Source organism: Balaenoptera ricei, chromosome 16 (genome assembly GCF_028023285.1).
Source record: "Balaenoptera ricei isolate mBalRic1 chromosome 16, mBalRic1.hap2, whole genome shotgun sequence".
NCBI classification, from domain to species: Eukaryota; Metazoa; Chordata; class Mammalia; order Artiodactyla; family Balaenopteridae; genus Balaenoptera; species Balaenoptera ricei.
The window spans coordinates 113352714-113375924 of NC_082654.1; the positions used below are offsets into that span (position 1 = coordinate 113352714).

At 42.8% G+C, this 23211-nt stretch overlaps 1 protein-coding gene across 1 annotated transcript in view; it reads left to right on the top strand.

Annotated features, from left to right (window-relative positions):
• The window catches only part of RYR2 (ryanodine receptor 2), a 772975-nt gene extending 757842 nt beyond the window's left edge, over window positions 1–15133 (top strand). The window contains exons 102-106 of the mRNA XM_059899659.1: window positions 17–173; window positions 1604–1668; window positions 3757–3857; window positions 4801–4852; window positions 14395–15133. Of these exons, the coding sequence (XP_059755642.1) occupies window positions 17–173; window positions 1604–1668; window positions 3757–3857; window positions 4801–4852; window positions 14395–14490 (471 nt within the window). The 3' untranslated portion in view covers window positions 14491–15133. The remainder of the gene's footprint in view (window positions 1–16; window positions 174–1603; window positions 1669–3756; window positions 3858–4800; window positions 4853–14394) is intronic.
• Window positions 15134–23211: the final 8078 nt, after the last annotated feature.

Sequence of the window (23211 nt, forward strand, 5' to 3'; positions counted from 1 at the left end):
TTCCTCTCTTTTCCAGTGCTATATGTTCCACATGTATGTCGGGGTACGTGCCGGAGGGGGTATCGGTGATGAAATCGAAGACCCAGCCGGCGATGAATATGAGATCTATCGAATCATCTTTGACATCACCTTCTTCTTCTTTGTAATTGTCATTCTCTTGGCCATAATACAAGGTAAGCATCATCCTCAAGAAGATCTAGAATTTGACCTACATATTGTTGACGCTAACATTAAAACACAGGGTAAGAATGTCAGGTGTTTCCTAGAAAAGCCAAATGGAACTCTTCCGTTCAGTGTTTCTTCATTGGAAATCTGTAGAGGGAAAAACAAAGAAGCAAGGGACCCTGCTCTAGCGGGGAGATGGATACAGGTTTCTTTGGCCTCCTTTCAAATAACAGAACGGGAAGAGCACTTTCCTGGGTCTGATTTCCCGCCCTGCCGCTGCTGACCTTTACAACTAGTGGTGGGTGAGCCATTTAGCCTCTTTGGGTCTATCACATGGAAATTATATAAAGCTCTAAGCCATGGGTTATTGAAAAGATTTCTTTAAAAATGATGTCTGTTCCGTGTGCCCTGGGAGCAGAATGTTGTTTTTCACATTTGAAGGAACTGAGCCATAGTAAGTCTAAGTAACTTGGCTGACGTGTACAGCTGAAAAGTGTCAGGGTTGGAATCCAAACGCACAGGGTCTGGACCCAGAGCCGTCACGTGCAACCACCGTGCCGTGTTGACCCATTCCATCTTCCTTTTACTCCAAGGGAACTTGGAGCGGGTGGTTTTTTCCTCTCCTTTTATTCCAAGGTAACTTTTTTTTCCCTCAGAAAAATCACTCATGTTGTCTTCTTCTGCTTACACATTTATCCTAGCTTGAATTAAATGTCTATAAATGGGACATTATCCTCTAAATTCCACAGGCAAAAAAATGATACCCTTTTTTCAGTGAAGTACAGGAACGCGTTTAAAGGATTCATAACCCTTCCTTTATGTCTTTATTGAGTGTAACAATAATGTGTTTAGAAGAGGGCAAAGTCATATAAAACACTTGGAAGAAAACGTACAGCCCGGCAAGTCACAGGAGAAAAGGGAACTAAGCAGCAGGAAGCCGTTAGTTGCTGATTGCTACAGTTAATAACGTTACGGAAAGTTTATTGATGACGAACTTGTGAAAAAAATGATTTGAGGCAAATTCCTTACAGTTAACATGGGCATGTTTGATTTGCAAATTAGCACTTGAAAATCTCATTAGTGGCATTTTCTGTACTTTATGACCGTAAATCTCCATTGCTCCTTCTTGGCGCGAAGCAGGTAGTAACATACCATTTGCTGATGCCAAGGTAACCCAAGGTTTTTCCTGCTGTCCCTTCATTTTTAAACCCGTTTTCAGGCAGTATGTGTGTGCCCTGGGAACTGCATGTCTGTCTGCCCCCCAAAGAGAGAACGCTGCTGCCCTCGTAGGAGTATCCAGTGCGCTCACATCTTCTGCCAAGCTCCGAGCATCTCCCAGTGTCACGGTCCCGTTCCTTGGGAGGCTTAGCCAGGGGGCTGTGAATTTCATTATCCTTCTCTGGTTAATAGATTAAATCCCGTCTTTACTGAACACTAGGTTTAATTATCGATGCTTTTGGGGAACTAAGAGACCAACAAGAACAGGTCAAAGAAGACATGGAGGTGAGTCTCTCCGTTTCTGACTCTGCGTTTCTGTTGTTGTGGACACTGCCTGTCCCCACTGTCTTTTATCAAAGAATGACGGCTATGGGAGCAGGGGGAGGGACATGAACAATGCATGGCTTCACTGGCCTGTTTTCGATTCAGGCAGTACCCAGAGTTGAGCACTGTTGCTAGGCTGTGTGGTGGGCGCCAGGTACATACAAACAGTAGTGTGGCGCCATCTGCCCCTCCAGGAGGGGGAGACCATTCATTCAAAGTGGTGGATCCGCTGACAAATAAGTAGACAGGACATCATGAGCAGTGTGGTGAGCCCTTTATAGGAGGAAACCCTGAGTGCCGGGGTCTCTGGGGCTGGTGTCTAACTTCCTCTTGTATGATCAGGGGCGTACTTAAAAGAAGGGATGCCCAAGCTGAGGCCTGAAGATTGCAGAGGTGTGGATTTGAGAGAGAGAGAACGCACAGGCCAGTTCAGGCCACCTCCCCACCCCGACGTGCCCCACCATGTCCATCACCAGGGGTGCCATTCACATTGGATTCTGTGAAAACGTCACCGCCTGACGTTCTGTATACCAAGACTCTGATTTTAGGGAATTTGATATGCAGATTTTTTTTCTTGGAAGCATAACTGGTTCAGGATGAAGCATTACTTTCTAGTAATGGGGCTGGAGAAGAAGGCCAGCTAATTAAGAGCCTAATCATGCATTTGAGAAATTTACAGTGTAACTTACAGGCTGGGAAACAAGAAAAGGGTTTTCAAGAAAAGGGTTTTAAGCAGGGCAGTGAGGTGATCAGATTTTACATTTTAAAAAGATAACCATGGATTAAAATGGGGGAGTGAGCTCGACACTGGCACACCCAGGGACAGGGAAGCAGCTGTCAGCATTTTCTAGGTAGGAGATGATGCAGGAGCCAAATGGATTCAAGCAGTACTTCGGCATGAAAAGAACTTGGTGACTGGCCAGATGCAGAGGATGAAGAGTTTGGAGCAAGCGGGGATGTTACTGAGGTTCCGTCCAGCATGAGCCTCTAGGAAGAAGCATGGTGGCTCAGTTACACACACAGTGACCGAGAGAGGTAACAAAGAGGAAGGGCAGTTTCCTGGAGAAAGCCGTTAAGTGGGAACCTGTTTAGTTAAGAGACACTGAATGGTGTACAAGACTGGATGCTGAATGCAGCCTTTCTGCTGTCGGCAGCTGTTGATCAGTAAGGCAGGGAGAATTATAAATTACCTTAATCATCTTGATTCTAGGCTCTCGCATCTAGGGCATCATAAACATGCCTCTGACGGTATGAAACAGCTTCTAATTTGCAGGGAAGATGAGCATCTGGAGCCACATGAGGACAATAATTATTGAATTCATTTGAGTTGATACATAGGAGATGCTAATGATAAAATGGAAGGCCTGCTTCTCCCTGGGTTTTGGGTACCAGGCCTGCAGATGGCAGACCTAGCGGGTGAAGAGAGAGATGGATGGGATGGGAGGGAAGCGGAGAGAGCAGGTGTCCTGTTTCTAGAGTGGACTGTCATCCCAGTACGTCTCTGTTGGTTGTGTGCCTAGCGTGGTGCCTGGCATGTGGCGGACCTTCTCTGAATCGTTGATTCAACACCTCACAGCTTGGTATTTGGTCTGGTCCTCCCCAGATGGAAGGAATTTGTGCCTCCCCCCTCCACCAGCTTGGTCATCAGACTTGGCTAGGATAGATACCAAGTTTGTGGTTTCAGTTGAGGACACATTCAGTCCTACCTAGATAATTTGAGCCAGTGTAATGAACAAGAGTGATCACCAAGCGTGGGCGTGCTCACTTAGGCTGAAGAAAAGAAGACATTGCTTTTTGGCCATCATCATCTTGTTCTCTTCCTTCTGCCTCTGTTACTTCTTGCTGTTGGTTCCTATGTCATTTAAACCCCACCGCAAGATGTAGTGGTGGCAACAGTTAAATTGATATTCAGGTGCTTGGCACAGTCTTATGGGATGATCTTTTATGTAGACCGAATAATCCAAGTAGCTGCCCCTGAGTGGTGAGTTGTGTTTTCCTTTTGTTTTGCTTTCTGAACTCTGACCTTTGAATACTGCCTTTGTCTTCTAGACCAAGTGCTTCATCTGTGGGATAGGCAATGATTACTTCGACACTGTGCCCCATGGCTTTGAAACCCACACTTTACAGGAACACAACTTGGCCAATTATCTGTGAGTGTGCCTGACTCGGACTCCCTTGCCTCTCCTGATACCCAGGCGTCCCCCACCTCAGCAAGCCGGGGAAACAGGACAGAGAGCCCCTCTCTTTACCATTGGCTTCAGGCTTCTTATACCTCTTGGAGGGAAAGACCCACAGCTAGTGGTTCTTTTTCCTCGAGTAGGTTGACTTAGGAAAGGAAGTTGCAGCCCTCCACGTGAACAATACCTTCTAGAACATGAAATGAAAAGGTGGAAAGGATGAGCAGAATATGTACCAAGCCTCTCAGAGAGCTTTGGCCGTGTTTGCCATTTCAAACAGGAACGTTCCAGCTGCTCCCTAGAGATACGTGAATCTTCATTTTTCTTTTCTGAAGAACCACAGACCTCTTTAGGCACCCCTGGAAACAGTTAAATGTTGCATTTTTTTTAATACATAGAAATCTGGCTCTTACTTGAGACTAGCCAAAACTGTACTTCAGTACAATATTATTTCTTAATCCGTTTCTAACCTGATTTTAATATCTAACAGAAAAGATATAGCGTAGCATTGTAGCAATTTAAAAAAAAAATGGATTTTGGAATTCACAAGTGTGTGATATTAGACAAGTTATTGAACCTTTTTAATTCTCGGTTTTGCAAATGAGGATTGCAATTCCTGCTCCATGAGTGAATGTGGAAACAGCTGCAGGCAGGGTCTGGCACTGAGCCTGGTATAAAGCAGCTCCCAAGAGGTATAACAACTTGATCTGTGAACACATTATAGCTCCTTTGAAAAAAATATTTTAAAAGCTGATTAAGCTGTTGGTCCCCATGGCATTTTTTTTTTTTGGCCCTGCAGGTTTGACCCATTTATTTTCTCTGCCATGAAGAGTTAGTCCATAGCAGAACCAGAAGTATTTGTTTATGCTGATATTTCCATACAATCCATTTCTGATTACTCTCTCTGTATCTGTAGGTTTTTTCTGATGTATCTCATAAACAAAGATGAAACAGAGCACACAGGACAGGTAGGTAAACAGTGACCATACATCATCTAAAAGAAATGATAAAAGAATCTCTGCATTTTGGAATAAATGTGTACATTAAACATTAATATTGGAATTACTTTCAGATATTAGTCATGGTATCTTAGTATAAAATTCCTGTTATCTTGGATGAGTATGCAAAGATTGCTGTAGTAGAAAAAGTAAAATTAGAATTGCACATTTATTAGCTGAAAATGCTGAGTTTGGGTTTTGATAATTATAATATACTTGATTGCTTAATCAGATAGCAGATGATTTCAAATGAACTTCATTCAGTAGTATTACAGTCATTTAAAAATAATTGCATATCCTGGGACAAGATGGCAGAGTAGAAGGACCTTGATCTCACCTCCACTCAGGAGCACACCAAAATCACAACTGAATGCTAAACAAACATTGATAAAAAAGACTGGAACCTACTAAAGAAAGATATTCTACATCCAAAGACAAAGAAGAAACCACAACGAGACAGTATAAGGGGTGCACTTGCAATATAATTAAATCCTATACCTGCCCCACGTGGGTGATCCACACACTGGAGAATAATTAATTATATTGCAGAACTAACTTCTCCCACAGGAGTGAGAGTTCTGAGCCCCATATCAAGCTCCCCAGCCTTGGGGTCTGACATCAGGAGGAGGACCCCTCCACCCCAGAGCACTTGACTTTGAAGCCAGCAGGGCTTGAGTGCAGGAGCTCCAAAGAAAGAACTGTGCAAAACAGAGATGCCACTCTTGGAGGGCACACACAAGGTCTTTTTGCCCCGGGACCCAGGGCAAGAGCAGTGACTTCATAGGGGCCTGGGCCAGACTTACCTGCTGGTCTTGGAGGGGCTCCTGGGGAAGCAGGTGTGGCTCACTATGGGGACAAGGACACTGGTGGATTCACTGGCCTGAGCGCTCCCAGAGGCCACCATTTGGGCACCAAGACCTGGCTCCACCCAACACCCAAACCACCAACAGGGTGGGAATGCAGACCCACCCATCAGCAGACAGGCTGCCTAAAGAAAGACTTCCTGAGTCCGCAGCCACCTCTAGACACGCCCCTTACATGGCCAGCTACCAGAGGGCCAAGACCCAGCTCCACCCACCAGTGCGGAGGCACCAGTTCCTCCCACCAGGAAGCCTGCACAAGCCTCTAGACAAGCCTCACCCACCAGGGGGCAGACAGACACCAGAAGGAAGAAAACTACAATCGCCTCCACTCTGTGGAACTGAGTCTGCAAACACAGGTCAGAAACTACCCTGGGACCACCTGGTCCCTGGCCCTTGGTGATGAGAGGGGAGTGTACTGCTGGGACACATAGGACATCCCCTACAGAGGGCCACTTCTCCAAGGTCAAGAAACGTAACTGACCTTCCACAAACATAAAAATACAAATAGAAATTCAGGCAAATGAGATGGCCGAGGAATATGTTCCAGATGAAGGAACAAGATAAAACCCCAGAAGAACAACTAAGGGACATGGAGATAGGCAATCTACCTGAGAAAGAGTTGAAAGTAATGATCATAAAGATCCAAGAACTCAGGAAAAGAATGGATACACAGAGTGAGAAGTAACAGGAAGTTTTTAACAAAGAGTTAGAAAATATAAATAACAACCAAACAATTGAACAATAAGTGAAATGAAAAATATAGTAGAGGGAATTGATAGCAGAATAAATGAGGCAGAAGAATGGATAAGTGAGCTGGAAGATAGAGTGGTGGAAATCACTGTTTCAAAACTGAATAAAGAATGAAAAGAAATGAGGACAGTTTAAGCAGCCTCTGGGGCAATGTCAAAGGCACCAACATTCACACTATAGGGGTCCCAGAAGGGAGAGAGAGAGAGAGAAAGGGTCTGAGAAGATATTTGAAGAGATAATAGCTGAAGGATTCCCTACCATGGGAAAGGAAACAGTCACCTAAGTCCAAGAAATACAGAGAGTCTCAGGCAGGATTAACCCAAGGGGGAATACACCAAGACACACAATAATAAAATTGACAAAAATTAAAGAAAAATATGAAAAGCAACAATGGGAAAGCAACAAGTAATAATATACAAAGGATTCCCCATAATACTATCAGTTGATTTCTCAGCAGAAACTCTGCAGGCCAGAAGGGAGTGGCATAATATATTTAAAGTGATGAAAGGGAAAAACCTACAACCATGAATGCGCTACACAGCAAGGCTCTCATTCAGATTTGATGGAGAAATCTTTACAGACAAGCAAAAGTTAAGAGAATTCAGCACCACCAAATCAGCTTTATAGCAAGTGCTAAAGGAACTTCTCTAGGCAGAAAGGAAAAGGTAACAACTAGAAAAAAAATTACAAAATGGGAAAGCTCACCTGTAAGGCAAACATACAGTAAAGGTAGGAAATAGTAATTGACAGTAACGCAATATTAATGGGTGATTTTAACACCCCACTTACATCAATGGACAGATCATTCAGACAGAAAATCAATAAGGAAACACAGGCCTTAAATGACACATGAGACCAGATGGACTTCACTGATATTTATAGAGCATTCCATCCGAAAGCAGCAGAATACACATTCTTTTCAAGTGCACATGTAACATTCTCTAGGATAGATCTCATGCTGGGCTAAAAAGCAAGTCTCAGTAAATGTAAGAAAACTGAAATCATATCAAGCATCCTTTGTGACCACAATGCTATGAGATTAGAAACCAATTATTATAGGAATAAAACTGTAAAACACAAAAACACATGGAGGCTAAACAATATGTTACTAAACAACCAATGGATCACTGAAGAAATCAAAGAGGAAATTAAAAAAAAAAAACCTAGAAACAAATGACAATGAAAACTTGACAACCCAAAAACTATGGGATGCAGCGAAAGCAGTTCTAAGAAGGAAGTATATAGCAATACAGTCTAACCTCAGGAAACAAGAAAAATCTCAAACATCCTAACCTTACACCTAAAGCAACCAGAGAAAGAAGAACAAACAAAACCCAAATTTAGTAGGACAGAAATCAAGATCAGAGCAGAAATAAATGAAATAGACACAAAGGAAACAATAGCAAAGATCAATGAAACTAAAAGCTGGTTCTTTGAGAAGATAAACAAAATTGATAAACCTTTACCCGGATTCATCAAGAAAAAAAGGGAGAGAACTCAAATCAATAAAATTAGAAATGAAAAAGGAGAAGTCAGAATGGACACCACAGAAATACAAAGGATCATAAGAGACTAGTACAAGCAGCTATATGCCAACAAAAGGGAGAACTGAGAAGAAATGGACAAATTCTTAGAAAAGTACAATATTCCAAGACTGTACCAGCAAGAAATAGAACATATGAACAGACCAGTCACAAGTAGTGATACTGAAACTATGCTACTACCAACCAATGGATCACTGAAGAAATCAAAGGGGAAATTAAAAAATACCGAGACAAATGACTATGAAAACACGAGGTTCCAAAACCTATGAAATGCAGCAAAAACAGTTCTAAGAGAGAAGTGTATAGCCATGTAAACTTCATAGTTACAGCCATATAGGCTCAAGAAACAAAAAAATAATCTCAAATAAACAACCCAACCTTACACCTAAATCAACTCAAGAAAGAACAAACCAACCTCAAAGTCAGTAGAAGGAAAACAATCAATCATAAAGATCAGAGCAGAAATAAATGAAATAGAGATAAAGGAAACAATAGAAAAGATCAATGAAACTAAAAGCTGGTTCCTTGAAAAGATAAACGAATAAACCTTTAGCCAGATTCATCAAGAAAAAAAGGGAGGGCACCCAAATCAATAAAACTAGAAATGAAAAGGGAGACGTTACGTAGGAAACCACAGGAACACAAAGGACCATAAGAGACTAATACAAGAACTATATGCTAATAAATGGACAACCTAGAAGAAAATGGACAACTTCTTAGAAAGGTACAAGGAATAAACAGAAATAGGAACATACCAATTACAAGTACTAGAATTGAACCTGTGATTTAAAAACTCCCAAAAAACAAAAGTCCAGGACCAGATGGCTTCACAGCAGAATTCTACCAAACATTTAGAGACGAGTTAACACCTATCCTGAAACTAATCCAAAAAACTGCAGAGGAAGAAACAGTTTCAAACTCATTCTATGAGGCCACCATCACCCTGATACCAAAACCAGACAAAGATACCACAAAAAAAATTACAGACCAATGTTACTGATGAACATATACATGAAAATCCTCAACAAAACACTAGCAAACCAAATCCAACAATACATTAAAAGGATCATACACCATGATTGAGTGGGATTTATCCCAGTGATGCAAGGGTTTTTCAATATTCCCAAATCAATCAGTGTAATACACCATATTAACAAATTAAAGGATAGAGACCATATGATCATCTCAATAGATGCAGAAAAAGCTTTTGATAAAAGTCAACATCCACTTATGACAAAAACACTCCAGAAAGTAGGCATAGAGGGAACCTACCTCAACATAATAAAGCCCACATATGACAAATCCACAGCTAACATCACACTCAACGGTGAAAACCTAAAAGCATTTACTCTAAGATCAGGAACAAGACAAGAAGGTCCACTCTCACCACTTTTACTCTGTGTTGTTTTGGAAGTCCTAGCCCCAGCAATCAGAGAAGAAAAAGCAATAAAAGGAATTCAAATTGGAAAAAAAGTAAAACTGTCACTGTTTGTAAATGATGTGATACTACACATAAAAAATCCTAAAGATGCTACCAGAAAACTACTAGAGCATCAAGGAATTCAGTAAAGTCACAGGATGCAAAATTAACACACAGAAATCTGTTGCATTTCTACACACTAACAACAAATAATCACAAAGAGAAATTAGGAAACAATCCCATTACCTAAATGTCCATCGACAAAGGAATGGTTAAAGAATACGTGGTACATACATACAGTGGAATATTACTCAGCCATAAAGAAGAATGGAATAATGCCATTTGCAGCAACATGCGTGGACCTAGAGATTGTCATACTGAGTGAAGTAAGACAGAGAAAGACAAATATCATATGATATTACATATATATGTGGAATCTAAGAAAATGGGTCAAATGAACTTATTTACAAAACAGAAATAGAATCACAGATGTAAAAATCAAATTTATGGTTACCAGGGAGGAAGGGGGGAGGGATAAATTGGGAGATTGGGATTGACATATACACACTACTATATGTAAAACAGATAATCAACAAGGACTTACTGTATAGCACAGGGACCTCTACTCAATACTCTGTAGTGACCTATATGGGAAAAGAATCTAAAAAAGAATGGATATATGTATATGTATAATTGATTCACTTGAGGAAACACAATATTGTAAATCAACTACACTCTAATAAAAAGTTAAAAGAATTTCATAAGGACAAAAACAAAGGAAACAATCCCATTTACCATCACATCAAAAAGAATAAAATATCTAGGAATAAACCTACCTAAGGAGGCAAAGACCTGTACTTCGAAAACTATAAGATGCTGATGAAAGAAACAAAGATGACACAAAATGATGGAAAAATATACCATGTTCTTGGGTTGGAAGAATCAATATTGTCAGAATGAATAAACCGGGCTTCCCTAGTGGTGCAGTGGTTAGGAGTCAACCTGCCAGCACAGGGGACATGGGTTTGAGCCCTGGTCCAGGAAGATCCCACATACCGCAATGCAACTAGGCCCGTGTGCCACAACTACTGAGCCTGTGCTCTGGAGCTGGCGAGCCACAACTACTTAAGCCAGTGCGCCTAGAGCCTGTGCTCTGCAACAGGAGAGGCCACCGCAATGAGAGGCCCACACACCACAATGAAGAGCAGCCCCTGGCTCGCCGCAACTAGAGAAAGCCTGTGTGAATCAACGAAGACCCAGAGCAGCCAAAAAGAAATAAAATAAAATAAATTTTTTAAAAAATGAATAAACTACCCAAGGCAATCTAGAGATTCAGTGTAATCCCTATCAAATTACCAATGGCATTTCAAAGAACTAGAACAAAAATTTTTTTAATTTGTATGGAGACACAAAAGACCCCAAATAGTCAAAGCACTCTTGAGAAAGAAAGATGGAACTGGAGGAATCAGGCTCCCTGACTTCAGTCTACACTACAAAGCTACAGTAATCAAGACAGTATGGTACTGGCACAAAAACAGAAATATAGATCAGTGGAACAGGATAGAAAGCCCAGAGATAAACCCACACACCTATGGTCAACTAGTCGATGATTAAGGAGGCAAGAATATGCAATGGAGAAAAGACAACCTCTTCAACAAGTGGTACTGGGAAAACTGGACAGCTACAAGTAAAAGAATGAAATTAGAACACTCCCTGATACCATACACAAAAATAAACTCAAAATATATTAAAGACCTAAATGTAAGACCGGATACTATGCAACTCCTAGAGGAAAACAGAGGCAGAACACTCTTTGACATAAATCGCAGCAAGCTCTTTTTTGATAACACCTCCTAGAGTAATGAAAATAAAAACAAAAATAAACAAATGGGACCTAATTAAATTTAAAAGCTTTTTCACAGCAAAGGAAACCATAAACAAAATGAAAAGACAACCCTCAGAATGGGAGAAAATATTTGCAAACGAAGCAACCGACAAGGGATTAATCTCCAAAATATACAAGGCGCACATGCAGCTCAATATCAACAAAACAAACAACCCAATCAAAAAATGGGCGGAAGACCTAAATAGACATTTCTCCAAAGAAGACATACAGATGGCCTAGAGGCACATGAAAAGATGCTCAACATCACTAATTATTAGAGAAATGCAAATCAAAACTACAATGAGGTATCACCTCACAACGGTCACAATGGCCATCATCAAAAAACTCTATAAACAATAAATGCTGGAGAGGATGTGGAGAAAAGGGGACCCTCCTACACTGTTGGTGCGAATGTTAATTGGTACAGCCACTATGGAGAATAGTATGGAGGTTCATCAAAAAACTAAAAATCGAACTACCATATGACCCAGCAAACCCACTCCTGGGCATATACCCTGAGAAAACCATAATTCAAAAAGACACATGCACCCCAATATCCATTGCAGCACTATTTACAATAGCCAGGACGTGGAAGCAACCTAAATGTCCATCAGTAGAGGAATGGATAAAGATGTGGCACATATATACAATGGAATATTACTCAGCCATAAAAAGGAATGAAATAGTGCCATTTGCAGAGACGTGGATAGACCTAGAGACTGTCATACAGAGTGAAATAAATCAGAAAAAGAAAAAATATCATGGAATATCACTTATACATGGAATCTAGAAAAATGGTACAGATGAACTTATTTGCAAAGCAGAAATAGAGACACAGATGTAGGGAACAAACTTATGGATATCAAGGGGGAAGGGGAAGTGGGATGAACTGAGAGATTAGGATTGACACATATACACTACTATGTATATAATAGATAACTAATGAGAACCTACTGTATAACACAGGGAACTCTACTCCATGCTCTATGGTGACCTAAATGGGAAGGAAATCTAAAAAAGAGGGGAGATATAGATATAGATATATAAATAAATAAATAAAATTCACTTTGCTGTACAGCAGAAACTAACACAACGTTGTAAAGCAACTATATACTCCAATAACAATTAAAAAAAAAAGAAATCCCAGAAATAAACCAACGCACCTTTGGTCAATTAGTTTACAACAAAGGAGGTACAATATACAATGGAGAAAAGACAGTCTCTTCAATAAGTGGTGCTGGGAAAACTGGACAGCTACATGTAAAAGACTGAAATTAAAACACTACCTAACACCACACACAAAAATAAACTCAAAATGGATTAAAGACCTAAATTTAAGCCTGGATACTGTGTAACTCCTAGAGGAAAACATAGGCAGAACACTCTTTGACATAAATCACAGCAATATCTTTTTGGATCTGTCTCCTAGTGTAATGGAAATAAAAACCAAAATAAACAAGTGGGACCTAACTAAACATCTTTTGCACAGCAGAGGAAGCCATAAACAAAATGAAAAGAAAACCTACGGACTGGGAGTAAATATTTGCAAATGATGCAACTGACAAAGGATTCATCTCCAAAATATACAAACAGCTCCTACACCTCAATATCAAAAAAACCACCAACCAAATCAAAAATGGGCAGAAGACCTAAATAGGCGTTTCTCCAAAGAAGACATACAGATAGCCAAAAAGCACATGAAAAGATGCTCAGCATTGCTAATTATTAGAGAAATGCAAATCAGAACTACAATGAGGTATCACCTCACAACGGTCAGAATGGCTGTCATCAAAAAGTCTACAAATAATAAATGCTGAGAGGGTGTGGAGAAAAAGGAACCCTCCTACACTGTTGGTGGGATTGTAAATGGGTACAGCCACTATGGAAAACAGTATGGAGGATCCTTAAAAAACTAACAATAGAGCTACCATATGATCCTGCAATTCCACTCCTGGGTATATATCTGGAGAAAACCATTAATTTGAAAAGATACACGTACCCCAGTGTTCATTACAGCACTATTTACAATAGCCAAGACAGTGAAACAACCTAAATGTCCACTGACAAATGAGTGGATACAGAAGATGTCACACACACACACACACACACACACACACACACACACACACACACACACACATATGCACAATGGAATATTACTTGGGCATAAAAAATTATGAAATAATGCTTTTTGCAGCAACATGAATGGACCTAGAGATTATGATACTAAGTAAGTCAGACAAAGACAAAAATCATATGATATCTCTTATATGTGGAACCAAAAATAAAATGGTACAAATAAATTTATATACAAAACAGAAATAGAGCCACAGACATAGAAAACATATGTATGGTTACCAAAGAGGAAAGGAGTGGAAGGGATAAATTAGGAGTTTGTGATTAACATATATACACTACTATATATAAAAAATAGATAGCAACAAATACCTACTGTATAGCACAGGGAACTATTCTCAATATTTTGTAATAAGCTATAAGGGAAAATAATCTGAGAAAAAAATATATGTACGTGTATAACTGAATCACTTAGCTGTACACCTGAAACTAACTCAATACTGTAAATCAACTATACTTCAATTTAAAATATTAAAATAAATAAATAATTGCATATTAAATGTTTAAGGTTCTGCCCAAGCTATTTGAAATTCTCCCTCCACAAATATTCACCTCCCATTGTTAATAGTTTGAATTTGAATGGTACAATTAAACAAAAATAATAGTTTTAAGGCACCCTCAAAATCATATATCACAAATAGGTTTTTTATCATTATTATATTACAGTCAGGATGAAGATTGATTATTTATTAGTAGAAATAAATAAGACCTGGTATAGTTAGGAACTATCTAAATGAATTTGGGATTATAACTATGTGAAATACACCATTATACGTATGTGATATATATATATATATATATATATATATATGTATATAAAATAACAAATTTGAGTTTCTTTCTATCTTATATTTTGTGGTAACACAGAGATCCTAGGGAAAGATGTTCTTAACACATTGCCTTTACTTTTACAGGAATCTTATGTTTGGAAGATGTATCAAGAAAGGTGCTGGGAATTTTTCCCGGCTGGGGATTGTTTCCGGAAACAGTACGAAGACCAGCTAAATTAATCTCAGTCCCAGATCACCTCCGAAAACAAAAACACACACACACACACGCTCTCTCTGTCTTTGTCTCTGTTCTTCTGTTTCTAGACTCTGTCTCTCTCTCTTTCTGTTCCCTTGGAAACATCTGCTGATTTTCTGAATTGCCAGCGTTACATGCTTTCTCGGAGCAGTGAAGCTGTGTTTCTGAAGATTTGACTGTGCTTTTTCCCCCACCTAGTGTATTTTCTTTGAGAATAATGACTGAAGAATAATCTAAATTCATACAAGGACAAAACAGGAACTTTGGAAAGAAAACCATTCTGGAGACTCTCAATCATTACACACACAGATTTCCTTCTGAGACGCCTGGAAATCAGCTTGCACTGTGGGACCTTCACAGAGAAGCGTGGCAGCCACACTCATCCGGCCTCTTTATTTCACCATCCGGAAAGGAACTCTCTAATGGTCACAGAGCACTGTCGCACTTACCAGATTGCCGTGGACACCAGTTACGAAGGGAAATAGTGCCTTACTATATGTGGGTTGAGCTATGCAGAAGATATGTGCATGAAGAAACATCTTTATTTTCTTTATGTCGACTTTTTTTCTTAGTTAGATTGATTTTTGTGAGGGTTTTTTTTTTTTTTTTCTTTCATGCTTTTCTTTGGTGGGGGAGGGTAAGAAAAGCAGTTTGCGTGCACCTTTTAAAGAAGACGGGTGGCCTGTCTCAGGATGCGAGGAGGTTCTTCTCATTCATCCAGATGCCCATTTCCCCTCCCCCTGTGCTCCTGCTCTTATTTTGCTAATGCTCTGATGCAATATTGCAACTTTATGAAATCTTTGTATGAAAACAAAAAGACTGCAAAAAATACACTTTCAAAAGAAATAATTCATTGCATGTTTATTATGCAAGTTTAAACGAACCAAGAAAACCTTCAGAAGCAAGTTGATCCACGTGAAAGAACTTTCATGATAATTATATTCATAGTAATAAAGTGTCGTGGGCTTAATTGTATATTTGGAGCCAGTGTCATCCACCAACAATGTGATACATTATGAACTTGACAGTAGTTTTGGGTTTTTCTCTTTCTTTCGGCCACCTGTGATCAGTTGTGGATTAAGGACTTCTTGTCAGGCCATTTTTTTAATATCAAAGCTGAAGCAATATCCATTCAGGGATTTCATCAGTTGCATCAAAAAAAACACGGATAATAATATATCAATCACTCCATTTTGAGTCCTTTTAAATGTAATGCGAATCTTTACAAATAAAAAAGAGATTCAGAATGGAAGCAAGGTCATTTTGCAAATATTGGAGCTCTTTTATTACAAGGTCTGCTTGTTAATTTTAGAATTGTAAAACTGCTCTGATTAAACTATTTAACTTTCTCACCCTCTTTCTCCATTTCACTTATAACTGGGATGCATCAAAAAGCCTTGAAAGCCTTGAGCTTTTAAGTTGTGTGTGTCTAGGGCAATCCAAACACTGCCTTAAGGCCTGTCATACGTCCCTGTGGCTAAGCAAGTTTTCTGCTTTTATGATTACGGAACCTCAGAGCCATGGAGCATTTTGAATCACCTAGCTCCACCCCTGTCATTTCCTTGTCTTGGGGTCATCCAGATTTCTTGGAAGCCACCAATAACAGAAAAATCACTGTCTCCCAAATCATTTTAATTTTTAATCAGCTTTCATTTTAGGAAGCTCTTCCTTATTCAGCGCAAATTCATTTCCATGCAACAGTAGGGATTCATTTTCTGTCTTAATCTGGAAGAGGACTGGCACACCAGTAAGTGATATATGAAACGTTCCAATGCTAATTGAACATCTACTGTGTACCAAGGGCGGTGCTGGGTATCTACTGTCATTTTTCAGCCCATTGGCACAACATCACAGCTGTGTACCACTTAGATTTTGCATTTGTCTTGAAAAACTTTGCCCTTCTTCCTTTCTAGGTTAAATGGACATAAGACAGGTTCATAGGAGAAAAACAATTTTTTATGTACGTGAGCCGCACAAAGACATGGGAGGTTCCCAACGGTGAGGCAACTGAGGCTTACGCGCCATCCTGAGCTCAGGAGAAGAGAGTGGGGTCTGGACCTTCAAAGGGAAGGAAGACAATTCCACAGGACGGTGGCGAGAGCAAATATTTGGTAAACAAGTTTTTGCCGTGCCAGGTAGAACAAACAGGCCCTGCCGGGCTCCCCCCAGCTTCCCGCACCAGCCCACACTCTCTATAGTTACCCCTGGTGATGGTTCTCTTCCTGGACCAGGTCTTCTACCTGAATTCTTTTAGACACTTAAGGAGGAGGTAAAAAGCTCTTCCTGAGTCTTCTGAGGCTTGACTGACTTCAGCTCAAAGTGATCCACATGCCAAAGTGGCACATTCTGGGGAGGCTCATACTAAACCTCTCAGTAACATTTTTATTTGGGTGAAGGAGTCAATTTGTGCTGTGGGAATCCTCAATCCAGCTCAAGGAGGTGACCTCATGTTCTGAGGAGTCTGGATAAAATAAATGAGGTCAGCTCCACAAAACATCCAAGACCACGTTCCCCTTTGCCACAAAACACTTCAGAGGAAGCACGCAGTGCAGAGGAATAAATGTTCTTCTGGGACATGAAGTCTGACAGATTCAGGCCTTCTGTTCATAATGCCAAAGTCAGAGTTGACATGAAACAACAGTACAGGTGAGAGGTGAGCAAACAAATTCCTAGTTGTCCCCTGGATTCTGCAGATTCTTGTAGACTCTCCTGATTGATTGCTCGTGGCTTTAGAGCCCTGGTCGGTGACAGACAAGTGCTCAGGGAGAAGCAGAGAAAGGCTGAATTCAGGAAAGGAAGCTTCCTTCCACTTGGGGACTTTGGCCATCAGTGTTGGAAGAAGACTAAAGGAGCAGAGCTGGTCACTTTAGAAACTGTCATTGGTGCTGTCAGTGGCCGACAGAGGAGGAGGGTACCTGTTTATTTCCGTCTCAAGGCCTCAAAGGGGAAGGGGCAGATTTTCTGCGTTGGCATTATTATTAAATCTCCCAGGAAATGTTGCACGAATTGCAAACACACTGGGACTCTCTCCTTCTCTGATTAAGCTCAGGACTGCCTAACTCAAACTCAAGAAATGTAATCCCCTCAGAAATTTTCAAGTATTCAAACAATCACAAAGAGTATCATAATATCATATCTTCATGTCTCTGCTTCCACTCTCACAGCCATTTTTCTCCCTTTCTTATTTCATCTATTCCTACCCCACTTTTTTTCTTTGGAAACATCTCTTGATCCTACTCCATAAGATAAACAGCTAAAGCAGGCAGTTAGCTAGATAGGAGCAGAGCAAGGGGGGGCAATGGCCAAGTGGCAGGAACCACACACCTAACAGCAGGGGTCCTTGGGTAGACAAAGAAAAGTAGGAACTTCCAGACTGACAGGAAACCACACATTTTGGGGTGACGAGTGTCCTGAAGGCAGACAAAGAAAGGTGGGAAAAGGCGGGAATCTCTGGTGTCCATTGTAACCTTTTGGTCACTATGCCCTCATTACAGTAAAATTAGCCTTGCATATAAGAAGTTCTCATCATGCACCGATGCCACGATACTTCCAACCAAGGCTAAATAAGGACAAAAATCCTTCCTCCCTTCAGGAAGGTGGGGCTGATGAAAATCAGGGAAAACAACCCCCAAACCTCTCCCTCCCAAATGAATATTCCACCTCTTCATTTCTACATCCACATAACAAGTTTCCCAAAGAAACTCAGGGCAGCTACTCACCCGAGCCCGGCTGCTCTCCCCTAGGGAGCGTACAGTCGCTTAAATAAACCCTTGCTTTACTTTCCTGACCTCCCGCCTTGTCCCTGAATTCCTTCTGCGACGAGACAAGAAATCAGCCGCCGGCATCATCTTTGGCGAGGCAGCCAGGGGAGTTCGGTAAGCCTCAGCCGCTCGCCTCCCTTGCGCTTGAGAGGCGCTGCCTTGCTTCCTGCCATTCGTTTCTCCCCCCTCCATTCCCTCCCTCTCTCTCTCTCTCTCTCCCTCTCTTATTGTCTGTCCCATTTTCGGACCTGTTGTTGCAAAGATGTGGGCACGAGTCGAGCATCTAAAAGCCACTAGGGCACTCGCCACTGGAAGACTCTCGTCGGGACGACTGGGTAGTGGAGTGGACGAGAAAGTCGATAGGTCTGTCCGCCCACCTCAAGGCAATTTCCGGGCAACGTTTTTAGGCACACAGTTAACAGCATAACACCACCCACTCCCTGCAGCTACCTTTATAGGCTCATTATTGGTCCACCTATGCCTGACTATCCTTGTCTCTCTCTGTGTCCTATCTTTTACTTTCCATTCTTATTTCATGCCTTACTCTGCTGGAAATGGGGAAAGAGAATCTGCCAGGCATTTTTCAACCTTACCGTTAGGTCTTATACCTCTCATTACTCGCAAGGCATGTCAGGAAAAGTTTCCAAGCATTCTCACAGGCAGCTAGGGACCCAAACCATAGGAGCTTTGCCCTCTGGGTTTGCCTTATCCACCAGCTTAATTAGCTGTCACCGGGTTCAATTGTGTGGAAGTATAAAATGCAGCCTTACCCAGACTGTAAGGGAGTTCACACCGTGCCCATGGCTGTTACGGTCCCTTCGGGAGCTCCCTTGTGCCGGATGGTCTGTGTACATAACCCGTGGTGTTGGGAAGGGGGACAGTCCTGCCCCGTGCGGTTGGAACCAGCGGCGGTGGGACTGCATCTGGGCTGCCAGCCTTCTCCACTCGCCTCTGCACGGCGCCCTGCATTCGGCCAGCCCCCTCCACGGTCCGCCACACAAGCGGGATCCATCCCCGCCCGCAGCTCACACTGTAGGCGCGGGGCAGTTCATGCTGGGGGCGGGACGCGCGCATGGCCACGCCCCAGGGACACATGACCCCCGTTTGCCATGCTTGCCTCCCCTGGGTTGCGTGATTGGGAGTGTTCTTGCAGGGCTGTCGGGCCCTCCATCCCACTAAGTTCAGACACAGTGCCTCCACCTTGGGACACCATATCCCCCCATCCCCCCGCCTGGTGGCGCTGCCCGCTGCATGGAGCATCTGGGGGGGGGGGGGCAGGGTAGCACCAAGGCCCGGGGGTGCTGCCCACAAAAGGGAAGGGAAAAGAAAGGCTTTTTCACAAACCACCTCCCTTAATGGCCAGTGCCTGTTTCCAGAAATATACCACCCTCTTAGGAAAAAAACGCTGTAACCTAAATAGGTCCTAGAACTATGAGGATGTCTGTTCTAGAAGTACATACCCCAGAACACAGAGATAATCGCTGGCCACAGAATCTACAGAGAAGCCTGCAGGACGGTCACTCATCCTGGGCACCACAGACACCAGGATAGGACACAGGCGCCAGGATGCTGGGGCTGGCAGGACCGCCGTATGGGGCAGTAGCTAGCCCCCACTGTGGCTAGTGTCGAAGGGACGAGGTGGACAGGGACACCTGGAACAAGTCCTGCCTCAGGGAATCCGCACGGGACCTCCTAACGCTAGCGCTCCTCTCTGTCACGGGAGCACCATCTCCCTGAAGGAAGGATAGGAAACACCCCTTCCATCCCCAGGGACTGACCCCTCAGGTGCATTCTGAGTCCCTAGGACAAGTTTCCTCTAGACTGTTTAAAGTGAAAAAAACTTGCTTTCTTTTGTAACACAGCCTGGCCCCAATATACACTTGAGGACGATGAGGCCTGACCAGAAAATAGAAGCCTCAACTATAATACATACCATCCTGCAGTTAGACATCTAAATGAACAGAAGTTCCTTATGTTCAGGCTTTTATGGCCCTAAGAGAGAACCTGGAGCTACGCACGTCCTATGTTAGGGAACCTTGCTGGCTGGGACCCATTCAGGCTACACAAAAGCCCTCTCTAGTGGCATCTGTGGAGGAACACAAGCCCCAGACAGAAGACCCAAGCCCCACACCCTTTCACCACCTTCAGCTCCTCCCCTGCCCTATAAGCCTCTTCACCCTTCCATACCAGCAGCGCAGGCAGAGCTTCCCAGCCCCCTTCAGGAAGTAGTAAGTGGGCCTCAGGGAATTACCGGAGTCCACACCCCTTTTTCTTTGTCCAACCCAGTGCTGCACTCGCTTAGGCTGATTCTCGGAGGACCCCAGCTGGCTCACTGAAGAATTCCAGGGGCTAACTCTGTCCTTTGACCTTACCTGGAAGGACCTAAATATTGTTCTTTCCCACTGCTGCACCACTGAGGAAAGACCCATATTTGGGCACAGGCTCAAACATATGCTGCTGGATTACATGTCACCCAACCTCACCCATGCCCTGTGGACATGACAGCAGTGCCTCTAAAGGATCCCAGTTGGGACTATTGGCCAGGCCAGCCCGGTATCACTAGAAGGGATCACATGATCCTCTGCCTTGCTGAAGGGACGAAACAATGCATAATTAACCCTGTTAACTATGATATGGTTAAAGAGATCACCCAAGGCCAAGATGAAAATCCAATCCTACTTCAAGCCCGACTGGTATCACTAGATACTCTCAGAAAGTATACGAATGTAGACGCAGACACTTTTGAGGGCCGCATTGTATTTGCAACCCACTTCATTAGCCAATCAGCCCCTGACACCCATAGGAAGCTCCAAAAGTTTGCCATGGGGCCCCAAACGCCTCTCAACCTTTTTATTGATACGGCCTTCAGGGTCTTTAGCAACTGAGACCAGGCTGTGGAGGAAAGGAAGGAACAGTGTGACTTAAGAAAGGAACGACTGCAGGCTAGGCTTTTGGCAGCCATCACAACAAGACCTAACCCAGCACCTGGTCACCCCAAAAGTACTCCCAGAAGACCCCCGCCAGGAAAGGGAACCTTTTTTAGCTGTGGGAGCCCCAAACACTAGAGGAAGGAATGCCCAGGAAACAGGTCCCAGCTACACCCAGGATGCCACGCCCACACTGTAAGAAGGTGCACCACTGGAGGAGGGAATGCCCCCAGCTCCGAAGCAAGTGAGGTAAGTCCCCCAAGCTAGTCATGGCCGTGTTTGATTGATAGGACCCAGGACCTCCCAGGGCTCCTGAGAAGACAGTCATCATCACACAGGAAGAGAACTGCGGGAGACCACTGACGTGGCAGGTAAACTTGTCCAGTTTCTAGTGGACACGGGAGCCACTTAGTTTGTCCTGACTTCTCACACTGGGCCCCTTGCCCCCGAAACCTGCTCTATTATTGGAGTAGAAGGAAGACCAAAGCGAAAACATTTCACCACCCCTCTACCTTGCACCTGGGGAAAGATACTTATAACTCACAAGTTTCTTGTCATGCCTGAATGCCCTAGCCCATTATTTGGAAGGGACTTTCTCTAAGCCTTGGGGGTGACTCTTACTCTCCCTGAAAGCCAAAAGCAAGGAATGTTTTTGGCTGGACTATGTATTATACAAGACATGGACAGTCCAGCCCAAAATATTCCCCCAGAAAAACTTATAGATCTACAGGTCTGGGATCAGGGAATCCCAGGAAAGGCAAAGTTTGTCACTCCTATAAAATTCACCTTAAAAGAAACTAACAACTTCCTTTCCAGGCAGCAACACCCCATAAAACCAGAGACTCCAACCCCTAATCTCAAAATTTATCAAATATAGGCTTTTGGTGCCATGTCAGTTTCCCTGTAAAACTCTAATCCTACCCGTCCTCAAACCTAGTAGGGAGTATAGAATGGTCCAAGATCTCTGAATCTTACGTGAAGCTGTAATTCCTCTTCATCCAGTTGTTCCCAACCCATACACAATCCTTACTTGGTCCCAAAGGATACACCTGGTTTATAGTCCCTGATCTTAAAATGCCTTCTTCTGTATACCTGTTCGCCCTGATTCTCAATACATTTTTGCTTTTGAATGGACTGACCCAGACACTCATGAGACCCAGTAATATACCTGGACTGTCCTTCCTCAGGGATTCCAGGACAGCCCACACCTGTTTGGCAAGGCCTTGGAACTAAGGAAACTAAAGTTAGATATGAGGGCATTATTACAATATGCAGATGACTCCTTATCTGCAGGCCTTCAAAGGAAGCTTCAGACCAAAACACTGTACAGATCCTCAGTTTCCTGGGCTCCAGGAGGTATAAAGTATCCCCCCCGAGAAAGCCCAAATTTCCTCCCAGAGGGTCACCTACCTGGGTCATGTTCTAAGGCAAGAGAAGCGCACCCTTACGACCCAGCATAAGGAAGCAATCCTCCATTTACAATGACCACATACAAAGAAATGGCTCAGAACCTTCTTAGGAAGGGCTGGGTTTTACAGGATTTGGATCCCCAGGGTTGGTCTCATGGCAAAACCATTGTATGAGGCCTTGAAGGGACTGGACACAGAACCTCTATACTGGACAGGGAATTTACAAAGAGCATTTGATTAGATAAAGACAGCCCTGACTAGTGCCTGAGCCCTATAGGGATCCCAGATCTTAACAAGTCCTTTACTCTATTTACCTCAGAGAAAAGGAATAGCCCTGGGAGTTCTCACCCAAAAAGTAGGGCCAGTTCCACGGCTAGTGGTATATCTCTCCAAGCAATTGGACCCAGTGGCCTCAGGATGGCCAGGCTGTCTGAGAGCCATAGCAGCCACAGCCCTGCTAGTTGAAGAGGCCACAAAACTCACCATGGATCAACCCCTGGAAGTATTAACCCCACAGCAGGTACAGGGAGTATTAGAAATTAAAGGACAACAATGGCTGACTGGAGGCCGCCTCACAAAATATCAGGCCATCCTTCTTGACTCTCCTG